The sequence below is a fragment of the Lepidochelys olivacea genome (genome assembly GCF_965140295.1).
Source record: "Lepidochelys olivacea isolate rLepOli2 genome assembly, chromosome: 4".
Taxonomy (NCBI): domain Eukaryota; kingdom Metazoa; phylum Chordata; order Testudines; family Cheloniidae; genus Lepidochelys; species Lepidochelys olivacea.
Window position 1 is genome coordinate 15,982,804 of NC_140414.1, and position 12,798 is coordinate 15,995,601.

General features: G+C 44.5%; 1 protein-coding gene across 1 annotated transcript in view; it reads right to left on the reverse strand.

Annotated features, from left to right (window-relative positions):
- The window catches only part of TEX15 (testis expressed 15, meiosis and synapsis associated), a gene marked incomplete at its 3' end in the record, with an annotated part of 132,863 nt that overhangs the window by 40,845 nt on the left and 79,220 nt on the right, over positions 1-12,798 (reverse strand). The window contains exons 4-5 of the mRNA XM_084625913.1: positions 8,783-9,017; positions 7,179-7,325 (exon numbers count right to left, since the gene is read on the reverse strand). Of these exons, the coding sequence (XP_084482039.1) occupies positions 7,179-7,325; positions 8,783-9,017 (382 nt within the window). The remainder of the gene's footprint in view (positions 1-7,178; positions 7,326-8,782; positions 9,018-12,798) is intronic.

Genomic DNA, 12,798 nt, shown 5'->3' on the forward strand with positions numbered 1-12,798 from the left:
GTGAAGCTATGCTGCCCTCAGAGAAGATAGTAGCCCCTATGTTGCCAGGAGGCATAGATAAACATGGATGGCAATGGAATATAAACACAGGGGGAGGTGTGTCTTTTTATTATTATTCAATTTCATTTTTTTAAGACCACCATGATAATTTAATGATTAATATCATTAATTGTCCATAATTGGAAAGTAATGAGGTCTGTATTGTGACTAAACTTGAACATTTTTACAAGAGATGGAGGGAAAAAATGTTTTCTGTAGATAGTTGCTACCAGAGATCACCACGCTTGGTTTTTTGCTCAGCAATTGTGACTGGTTCACCCCATCCCTTGATTTAAAGTTTGAGCTAACTCCTGCACATCCAATGCTGAAGTTTGGTTAGCAACTGACCTAGCCACCTGTTCTTTCTTACCATGGATTTTGGGGGCCAGTTTGTGATCTCATTTACACAGATTAGTAAACAGTGGAGTTACTCTGAATTTATTGTGTAAATGAGATCAGATAGCCCCACGATTCTATCCACAAATTGGAACTGAAAAACTAAATCTGTTTTAGTTCACACCTTTCATTATTTTGGTGCAAATCTTTGTGTGGGTGCTCTTATTCTAGATTAAGAGGGTCCACATAGAGATTTGCACTGAAATAACAAAAACTGTAAATTAAAATCAATTCAGCTATTTTGGTTCTAGTTAACATACAGAGCACTAGGCTTTGGAGGCTAGAATGCTCCTGAGGATTGCTATAAAAACAGCTATACTAAGTAGCCAAAATCTTCTTACAGAAGAGCATAACAGAGGCAACATCAACTAGATAAGCAAACAACCTGTCATCATCACCACCATTTTGTGTATTACCGTAGCACCTAGGAGCCCCAGTCACAGACCAGGACCCCACTCTGCCAGGTGCTGTATAACACAGAACAAAAAGGACAGTCCCTGCCCCAAGGACCTGACAATCTAAATATAAGACAAGACATACCAGACGGATGCAGACTGATGGTGGAATACAAGGACACAATGAGACGATCTTGGTCAGCGTGATGGGCAGTCTCTGCAGTGTCTTTCCCACCCTCTGAAGACAGTAATAACAGAGCCTCACAGTCGGGTTGATTGTCCCAACATGAGACAGCGAAGAAACTCCTATTACTCCAGTTCTAAGCCATTAACATGTCACCCCCATTAGGGCTGGGGCAGCATACAACTGCCCGCTTCTGAGACTGTGATCATCCTTTGTCTCAACATTCAGTTGCTTTATTCCCAGCAAAAGAAAAGAACAGAAAACTCAGAAAAAAAAATCCCCCCTAACTGCAGGGAAGGTGGACAGGCAATCAGGAATCCACCATCATCCATTGCTCCTATAAACAAGGAATTATATGTCCTTGTACTCTCCAGAGTTGTATGAGACACCAGTTTGGTTGCAGTAAAACTCCAGGGAAGTCTCTCTAAAACTTCCCAAGGAAAAGAAGAAAACTTCTTGTACATATCTGCAATAAATAGCAACAACAATCCAGCCTAACAGGCACAGAATGCAATGATGATAAGAACATCTTTTTAGTTTTTGTTGGTTTTTACACAGACAGGGGTAAACTATTATTCAGACAAGACACAAAACTAGCAACCCAGGGTAAAAATCTAGTGCATAGGACAGCTGTGTCACTCACAGCCTAGAAACAGGTGCAGAAACATGGAGACGCCAAACTCATATTTATGCCATTGCTACTGAGCTAAGCAATGCTGCTTTGCAAAGAGTATGAAGAGAACTGCCTTGTCCCTACACACCAGGCCTGGGACCAATGTGGCCTGAACACTCTCTAACGGGTTCAGGACACCTAAAATATAACAGTGAGAGAGATCCAGTCACAGTCACCTGTATCACACAGACTGGAGATTTACCACCTGGAACCAGTCAGGCAAGGGCAGCTGCAGCTCCGTGGGAATTGACCACCACCGGACCAAGGGGTTTTGTTGGGGGAGAACAGCCTGAGGTTTCAGATGGGGCTCTACAGAAGGTGCTTGAACCCTCCTGGATAAACTGGCCTCCCCCATTCTCAAACTGGCTACACCCACTTTCGGCGCTGTGTCATCCAGCTTCAGGCCACTAGTAGAGGAGGGGGCAAGAGGAACCACTGTAACCCCCACTGGAAGAATTTTCCACCCTTCAGGTGCTGGCAGATCAGGCTTCAATAGCAGAATTAATAGGGTCTATCGTTCTTTTGTAGGGGGTTGTTTAATTTGACCTGTTATATTGGTTTCAAATGAAAATTGTTGAGTGGATATTCTAAGGCTTTTCATCCACTCCCAATGAAAACCAAGGGACCCTTAACATCTAACTTGTGGCGAAATTTCACAGGGAATGCCCTGGAGCTAGAGACGTATCTTTCGCTTTGCCATGTTCAGGTTTAGTTAAATTATAAACAGTTTAAAAAAAATATCACCATTTCCCTTCTATTGTTTGTGTTCCTCAGAAAATTGTTGGCAGCCTGCACCCAACCATTCTACAGCTGGGCCTATGCTAATGCCAGAGCAGCAGCATCACCTCCCATCACCACCCACTGCACTAGGAACTATGGGAGATGCTGGAGCAAAGAGCAGAGAAGGGAAAAAGAGCCAGGCCAGGCTCTTTGCGACATCTTCCCTGCCCCAGACCCAGCACGTGGCCCCAGTAGCCATCACACCCTCCAGGGTAGCAGCATTCTCCTGCTGCCAGCTATTGTAGTCAAGTCATGTCAATCAAGGTGCAGAAGTCTGTGCTGAAGATTCAAACTTTGCTCAGGAAGTTCTTTTTACAGTTGCATGTAATATAATTTGTTTTTACCTTTTTCCTTCTTTAAAAAAAAAGAATTGGAAAACAGGTTGCAAAGCTGGGCAGCTGAAAGTTAGCTCTGCAACCATAATTCTGCCCCTTTGAGCATAAGTATTATCATCTTTAATTACACATTCACATATTATTCCTCGTTCAGTGCACAGGATGGATCCACAAGGGGACAGAGTTTAGGTTGCAGTGTGTCACAGAGTTAGAGGGGGAGGGGCAATCCAGACCAGTGCGGGGTTGTGTCACCACCTATCCTGTAAGCCTGAGAGCCTCACAATGCTTTGCTGCTGTAGTGCCCAAGCTGGAAGGCTCACAACCAGCCTGCCAGCACGTAGGTCACACCCTGAGTGTCTGTGTGCTTAGACAGATCTGGTTCAGCAGCCTGTCTACAGCCCCAGTCTGGCTTCCACCAGCCTTGGTTACTACTTGCAGGGTGACCTGAACACATTCCCAGTTCCAAGTTTTCCCAAAACCATGTGCTTTGTAATGTCCAGCTCTCCCTTGGAGAGTTCAGAGATACGATAAGGTTTGTTTGTTCCTCTAAAGACAAAACCCACCATCTTGCCATATTAACTGGAGTTAACATTCATTTCAATTCAAACACAGCACTGGTGGTTTAGATCAGTGGTTTTCAACCTGTGGTCCACAGACCCCTGGTGGTCTGCAGACTAAGATTTCCAAAGGGGTCCACACTGCCATTTGAAATTTTGTAGGGGTCCACAAATGAAAAAAGGTTGAAAATCACTGGTTTAGATTAATAGTAAAACAAATATATTTACAAAAGAAGATAGGATTTTAAGTGAGTTCAAGTAAAAGAGAAAAAGATAGAAATAGATACAAGCCAATTAAACTGAAAACACACAACTAAAAGTCTAATGCTTAATCTAACAAGGTACAGGCTTTGTTCAAGATGGTTTCTCACCTATATTAAGTTTCCAGAGACTGGCTCTCTCTCTGGCCCAATGAATATTCAAGTATTTTATACAAAGTCAAACAGCTTCAGTAGGAAAAACTGAGACAGACCCATTCCAGAATAGCCAATTGCCATCAAAAATGGTGCCAACCTCCCCTTGGCTGAAGGACCAATCTTTCTCAGCTTGCAAGAGCTCTGTTCCCTTGTGTCTGTCTAAAGATGGATGCCCAAGATGGCTCCTGTCTTTGCTTATATCTTCCAAAGTTCAGTGATTTTGTTTCAAGAGGCAGGATGACCTCATATTGTTCTTTTCTTCCTGTGGATTTCCCTTCCCCCTGTATGTAAATGAGACTTCTATTGTTTTGATTCTACCATGCTTAATTTACCTAGGAGACAGGAAAATAGCTACCTTCCCTCCTGTCTAGGAGGGAACCTGTTCCTCCCTCTTTGGCCACAGAGTTTAAAACATAATATCATTAAGTATACACATTTCCTCATATAGTGTTCCCCATGCATTTCACAATGATATTAATCAACAGGGTGTCATTTGCTTTCAGAAAAACCACTCACTCTATACACTTTTCTAATATAGTAATATTGTATACAATCACTTGATTCAATTGCTTATCACTTGAGGTTCAGCCCGATTGTTTGGATACCATAGTAAACCTTTGCAATATATTATTTGAAAAGTAAAAACCAGACCAAGCTTCTCTCTCCTGGTAGATGTAGATGCCATGCCACTTGTTAGCAAGAGGTTTTTCTCCACTCTCTTATTAGCTAGATGGGTCTGTTTACGTGATATGCGTTTCCATTCTCATTGTCTTTCAAAGTACTCTGAGCTGTCTAGTGCAGACCTGTTTACCAACACCACTGACACACCTGATTTAAACACACTTTGGTCATAAGTGTAGCATATATCTATAATGCTTAATATCCACCGTGTACATACCTCACACAAGAATTTTAATGCTCAGTGAATTACAGATTTTCAGACGATAGTTCACAAGGTATATTTTGTACAAAAAGATTATTACAATAGTGTGTAGGGTGGGGTACAGGGGTATTTAGTGTCACACCTCCCCTCTTACAAAGCAGTAGGAGAGTTAACCACTGGCTGACCTGGAGCAGCAAGTTAGAACCCACTGTTCTCCAACTCCTCAATATGTTTAATTATGTCTGAAGTGACCATCCTAAACCCAGATTAAGGGGCATCGTTCCATCACCTTTAACATCCATACTTCTGCCAGCGGTTGCTTCACATCATCTGGGTCACCCAAGCCCTAAAGAGTTCTGTCACTCTCAAGGTGTTTACTCAGCTCTCTTACCATTTAGTCTGCCCTGCTCTCAGTGGAGTTCTGGCCCACAGCTTTTCCAGCTGTGCCACAGTCTTCATTGCATCCAGCAGTTTCTGGATGACAGCACTATCCAGCTATGCCTTAGTTTCCCCCTGTTGCCTTGATGGTCCTCTTTACTGCTTACATGTACATACAGACCTTCATTATCTTTGCCTGACAATCAGGCTGATCAGAGAATCAAATACAGATTCCTTTGCCTAGTACAGACCTGTTTACCAACTCCCCCAGCATGCCTGGTTTAAACACTTCAGTCATAATTCTAGCATCTATCCTGAACTCGTAATATGCCGTGTACATACATCACACAAGAATATTAATGATCAGTGAATTGTTAGTTTTCAAATGATACAGCACAGTGCATACTTTGTACAAAGATTATTATAATAGTGTGTAGGGTGTGCAAAGAGAGGCGCTTCGTGTCACAGATGGACGAGCATAAAACTGGCATTTTCTAACTTTTGAGTACTTGACTTTGCAACCCAAATAATGTTTTAAACAGTTTTTTGTAAGTATTTAACTAAGAATCATGCAGTCACTGTCTAAAGCAGTAGTTTTCAACCTGTGGTCCACAGACCCCCGAGGGTCCACAGACTATATTTAAAGGGTCTGTGAAAGATTGTTGTTACCATAGAAGAGTGGTTTTCAACCTGGAGTCCGCAGACTATATCTAAGATTTCCAAAGGGTTCCGTACCTCCCTTTGAAATTGTTTAGGGGTAGGCAAATAAAAAAAGGTTGAAAACCACTGAACTAAAGCCTGAAGCCTGCTTACTCTTTGAGCTGAAGTCACTGCCATCAGCAGTCAAGCTTTCCATGTTGGGAACTTGAGCTTACAGACATCAACAGGCAAAAAACAAGGTTTCTTCAGCTTTGCAAAGTCCACATCAATATTCAAGCTGTAGAAATTTTTTTCCTAACTTTCCAAAAGAACCGAAAAGCACCAGTGAAAAACACCAAACCAATCACAAAGGTTTTATGAAACAACTCACAGAATACATACTACATGATTCACCTTGTAAAGTATATTTACTCCTCAAACACAAAGAGGCTCACACTATCCAACGGAAAAGCATAGCATTTTGTAAGCAAAACACAAGAACAGTGTGATGGGGGGTGCGAGGGGGCACTCACCTCCTGAGCCGTTCAACTAACATAACTGTCAGGATGAGTAAATCAGAAAGCCCCCACCTAAGACAAATGGAGCTTGTGAACCCACCCAGGAAGATTGGACTGAGTGTGTGTGGGGGGTTGGGGGGGCAGGTTGCTGAGACTGGGGGGGGGGGAGAGAAAGAGAGAGTGTGTGTGTGATGAGAGAGATCACATAGAAAAGAGGGAGGCAGAGGCAAAAGCAAGGAAGTCAGGCAATAGCTTGTGAGTATCTGTCTGTTGGCTAAACAGGCTTGGAGCTACAAGCTAAGAAACTGCTCCTTTTGTTCTTGATTCCTCCTCCATTAGGAGAAGCAGAACTTTGAACATTCCTTATAAATAAACAAGATTGCTGCAAAGAGAATACCAGACTCCATCATCAATTTCTATTTCATCTGGAAAATCCCCAGGCCCTCAACTTCGACTAGCACTATCTTACCCATACAGACAGACAGATGTAGAGCCAGATCTTCAGCCCCTTGCCTGCCAGCTTTGTAACAAGGGACCAAATTCCTGACATTTCAGATTGTGACAAAAGGGGGGCTAGCACATTGAAGGGGTTCTTCCTAGAGACTGTCCCAAGCTGGGGGCATAACACCGATCCTATGGAGCCATGACACAGATCACCACACTTTTTTATACAGTGATTTATTATTTATGTAATCTAATGCTTCAGACCATTCCTAAGAATTTGGAGGCCACGTTTATTGGTATGGTCCAGCTACGTTACACTACTCCGGTGACATAAAGCAGGCTGTAAACCCATCTTACCCATCCAGTCAAGTTGACTTTATGGTTACTTTGAGTGGCACAAAGCAGACAGAGTATCAGTTAATCTGGCCCTAGCATTTTATTCTCATATTGTGCTTCCAGGGTGGGAACAAGGAAAGATGATATATACAATTCTATTTAGATCATGTATAAACAAACCAAGTGAAATAAAAGGTCAACATACCGATGAGCCAATGGCCTGCAGATCAACTGGATCTTTAAGTGTAGGAGCAATTCTAGACATATGGCAATCAAAGTTTGGTGTAGGATCCAGAGCAACTTTCTTTTTACCCATTGGAGGCTGAATTTTTTTTACCTTTCCAAAGAGAACCTGCTCAAATAAAGCAAAAGATTTCAACAAGGATGTGCCAAAATCAATCTATTATCATTTAAGTAAACATACACTACCCACTTCCAGAGGAAAGCAGGAAAATTAGGAACGCAACAAAAGGGAATGGCTTCCAAGAAATAACAACTATCTAAGGAAATATAAGTATTAAAAAAATAAAACAGTTTTTAAGGCTTCTATTGTCAGATACCTAGAAATGGTACTACCTGCATACCTATTCTTATTTTAAATTATTGCCATAATTTCTTCTGTTTACACACTTTGTGGAATGTACAAAATACAAGGGATATATCACTAACAGTGCATCAGTTTCCAAATAACATAGCTGAAATAAGAGGCAAATGACTCATGAGCACCACAAAGCTATTAGCTTGAAATAGTATTCACCGGGGTAAAATCTTCAAAAGTGCTTATGTGACCTAGGAACCCAAGTCTCATTTTCAGAAGCATCTTAGGCACTTAGGAGCCTAACTCCCACTAAAAGTCAATGAGGCTCCTCAGTAACTTTTGAAAATAGGATTTAGGCTCTGTGACTGAATGCTGAGAGCCAGCAGCTGACCCAGCACTCTGGTCACTAGACACCAACTAGTTCCCCCCAGAGAAGCCCTAACTGAGGAGCAGAAGACTATAATCAGACTGTGGGCTGATGAGCTAAGGAGAAAATTATCTAATCAGATGAGAAGGTAGTTAAAAAGCATAAGAAGGAAGCACAAGGGGAGGAGAGAAGACTAGCAAATCCCCGGGGAAGCCAGGTCTCTGGCTGGTGAGACTGCTTCCTCTTCAAGCAGAAAGAGCCGAAGGCAGAAGGATGCCACAGGCAGACACGCTGCATGGGACTGTGACGCCGACTGAGGGCGGAAGGACACTGCAGGCAGACATGCTGCACGGCAACGGTGACGGTGGCAAACGGACGCTGCAGGTGGAAGTGCTGCACAGCGACTGGATTGGTGTCAGGAGGACACGGCAGGTAACAGTGTAGCATGGAGACTACGACGGTGGCAGAAGAATGCTGCACGGGGATCATGATGGCAGCTGAGGGCAGAAGGATGCTGCAGGTGACAGTGCTACACGGGGTCTGTAGGAAGGATGCTGCAGGCAGAAGGACACCATAGATAGAACGGTTGCCTTGGGACTCTGATGGTGGCAAAAGGATGCGGAACGTGGCAGTTCTTCATGGGGATCATGACAGTAGCGGGACACGGTCGTTAGAAGTGCTTCACGGGGATCGTGACAATAGTGGGACATGGTAGTTAGAAGTGCTTCACGGGTACTGTGACAGTGGTAACAAATAAACACTCACTCAGGTGTTGACAATCAAGAGGCGTCCAAGGCTGTGTGTGAGGACCCCAAGGTGGGAGAGGAGCCTGCCCTGTTACAGACGCCTAGAGCACTTGTGCACTTTTGAAAATGTTCCCCCTAACTCATTACATGGCACCTACCTTGAAAACCAGGATGTTTTCTGCACTGATCAATCTATTTGCATAATTCAAAGCAACATCAACATGTCTGAATAAATAAACTCCAAGGAGGGGATTTCCTAATTCCTTCATCGCAGACTCGCTGGTATGTATTCCACTCTGGTAAATTTTTGAGGCCTCATCCCAAGGCAGCACTAAAAAGCAAAAATGTTCCTCAAGTTCTCTGCCTTGCCTCCCTTCTTCACGCATCTTGGCCCTAGCAATGAAATAAAAAGAGGTTACACACTCTGACAGCTAACACAGCCAGCAGGCTGCAAAGACGTGCATAGACAATACAAGTAAATATTATAACTATCCCAGGGTCCTACTGGCACTGCTTTGCTTCCCCTTGTGGGAGGCTTGGCTCTGAACAGTTCAGCTCACAGCCAAGAGCAGGGGACATAGAGTTCTCCCCCAAGGAGTTCAGTCACAAATTTAATTAACGCATTTTTTTTAAATGAGCGTCATCAGCATGGACGCATGTCCTCTGGAATAGTAGCCGAAGCATGAAGGCGCATACGAATGTTTAGCATATCTGGCATGTAAATACCTTGCAATGCCGGCTACAAACGTGCCATGCAAACGCCTGTTCTCTCTTTCAGGTGACATTGTAAATAAGAAGCAGGCAGCAGTATCTCCCATCAGTGTAAACAAACTTGTTTGTCTTAGCAATTGGCTGAACAAGAAATAGGTCTGAGTGGACTTATAGGCTCTAAAGTTTTACATTGTTTTGGTTTTGAGTGTAGTTATGTAACAAAAAGAAATCTACATTTGTAAGTTACACTTTCACGATAAAGAGATTGCACTACAGTATTTGTATGAGGTGAATTGAAAAATACTATTTCTTTTGTTTATCATTTTTACAGTGCAAATATTTGTAATCAAAAATAATAATATAAAGTGAGCACTGTGCACTTTGTATTCTGTGATGTAATAGAAATCAACATATTTGAAAATGTGGAAAAACATCCAAAATATGTAATACATTTCAGCTGGTATTCTGTTGTTTACCAGTGTGATTAATCAACAGCCCTAGTTTGTAGGACATTTAGCCAATGCTAAGAACCAGCAGGTGGGACATGCAGCAGGTTCCATTCACTGCCAGAGGCAGAAAAAGGGAACCGAGAGAGGGTAACAGGTGTTCTGCCCTTCAATGTTCCCTCTAATTTTTGACAGGCCACGTGCGCAAAAAATTTCTTCTGTGCAAATTGCTGTGCTTCTGTGCAAATTGCTGTGTGTGCGGTGTTTCACAGTGTGCGTGCGCACACGCGCACAGCTTAGAGGGAGCAGTGCTGCCCTTTATGTCCTTGTGCAGGAGCATGAAGTTGCATAAGGCACGCGTGCAGCCTCGACGGAGACATCCAGTCTGAAAAACTCCAGCCTCGCGCAGGAGGTGAACGTGCAGCTCATGGCATCCACAATGGCCCATGTTTGAAGAACCACCGACCAGAATTGCTAAAGGGCCTGGTCTTTTCCAGATAAAAGCAGTGCACCTTTTTTACATCTAGGGTACAGAAGCAAGTTGCCCCGGGGAGGGAATGGGATCTGGAAAACAACATGGGCAGAGAAATGCATAGGTAGAAATCTGAAAGCACCTTAGGCATGAAGCCTGGATGTGGCCTCATGGTGACTTTGTCCTTGTGGAGCCACTGTAAGGTGCAGTGTAAGGCGCATCCAAGCTCTGAGCTCACTCTCCCTCCTAGCAGATGTAACGGTTGCCAGGAAGGATATTTTTGATCAATAACCACTCAAGAAAGGCTTCCGCAACAGGCTTATAACGAGTGCCCATCACTTTTGTCAGTGCAAGATTAAAGTCCATTAAAACATGGGCTCCTTAATGGGGGTAGGGGTAAGAGACAAACACATTTACCAAACCCTTAAGGAACCTGAAGACTGTAGGGTGAGACAAAATGGGTTTGTCCTTAATTGAACCATGAGACTGCCTCTGGATCTGCATCACTTACTGTGGGGAAGAATCGAATCGACGGAGCTGCCGGGTTCGTTGTTGAAGGAATCAAAGGTACCCAGAAGCAGATCGAAGAAGTCGGTACAGGCACAGAGTCAAGCAGCTGAAAGCGTGCAGTGAAGCAGGTCTCGCCCAGACATACAAGGCACTGGAATTGGGTGCTGATGTCTGGTATATATAAGCAGTGGGCAGGAGGCACATCTCCAAAGCCTTTACGGGCTTGGGACCAGACATGGTCCAGGTGGGGGGCCAATGGCTCCTGGTAGAAGAGCAAGCTAGGCACAATACATTCTATGCTATGCCACACAAACTAACTGCAGTAACTCCTTGTTTAACGGTGTAGTTCTGTTCCTGAAAAATGCGACTTTAAGCGGAACGATGTTAAGCGAATCCAATTTCCCCATAAGAATTAATGTAAATAGGGGGGCTTAGGGAAACTGTTTTTGCCAGACAAAAGACTATATTTTATACACATACACAGTATAAGTTTTAAACAAACAATTTAATACTGCACACAGCAATGATGATTGTGAAGGTTGGCTGAGGTGGTGAGGTCAGAGGGTGGGATATTTCCCAGGGAATGCCTTACTGCTAAACGATGAACTAGCACGCGACTGAGCCCTCAAGGGTTAACACATTGTTAATGGAGCCTCACACTCTACAAGGCAGCAGGAACGGAGGGAGGGGAGACAGCATGGCAGAGAGAGACAGACACACGCACCCCGTGTGTGAGAGAGAGAGACGCGCATTGTCCCTTTAAGTACGCTGACCCCACTCTAAGTACACTGCCTTTTTACGTAGATCAGCAAGTTGAGACAGCAGCTGCTGCCAGCAAGCTCGCTCCGTCCTGAGCTCTGTCGTGCCCTCACCCCAGCTCTATGGAAATGGGGTAAAGTAGCAGGGGGCAGGAGCGGGGAAGAGGGGGACACCCTGACATTAGCACCCGTCTTTTCCCGCCCCTTGCACAGCAAGCAGGAGGCTCCCGGGAGCAGCTCCAAGGCAGAGGGCAGGAGCAGCACAGGGCAGCGGGGGGAGGGACAGCTGAACTGCCCGCAATTGATAGCCTGTTGGGCGGCTGCCCCACAGGGAACTTAGGGGAGTGGGGAGCTGACAGGCGGGCTGCCAATCCACCCTGGTTCCAAGCCCCCACCAGCTGGCTCCATCGGGCTGCTCTTCCTGCAAGCAGTGGACAAAGCAGGCGGCTGCCAAACGACGTTAGAAGGGAGCATGGCGCAACTTTAAACGAGCCTGTTCTCTAATTGATCAGCGACGTAACAACAAAATAACAGTAACCGGGACGACTTTAAGTGAGGAGTTCCTGTACAGGAAAGCTATGATGACGATAAGCTAGACGAAGGCAAGAGGTAGCTGAGGCAGGAAGGCAAGTTCTGCCCCCTGCAGCACTGGCCCAGGTGGTGCTCAGGCAGATGTAGGGTGCAAGCCCTTAGAGTAGGACAATGACGTCCCTCTCATGTGAGAGCCTCACACACTCCCCAACACATGCAGGTTTTCAAAGGTCCAGGGAGCCAGGCAGAGAGACCTGCGAAGAACCACCAACTAGTACCCCAAACAAGCACAACTGTGAGCACGGGGGAAGGAGCCTGATAAAGGGGCACATGCAGAAGGGCAGCAGAGTGTCAGAGTCCCAGTTGCAGTCCATGGTGTGTGGCACTGGGCATTTGCAGTAATGGTAAGGCACGCGCTTGGGGGTGGAGGAGGAGAAGGCACACACTGGTAGGTGGTCTAACTTTTCATTTCCTTGCTTTTATGGGTTTGCATCAGTTACGTTGTGTGTGTAATAAACAGCTTCACAAAGCTTTTTGTTTGTTAATATAATAAACTTTTCATCATCAGAATGGTGCCTTCCTAATGCTTCTTACTTGTAAACACCCACCCACGATAGCGGATCTAGAAGTGTTTAGCACGTACGTGTGTGAGATAGCAGTGCTGAAATGTATGAGCATCATAAACCAAAGAAATGTCTCACCCCCTTCCAACTTGTGTTAATAAACAGTAAAATCCAAGATAATCA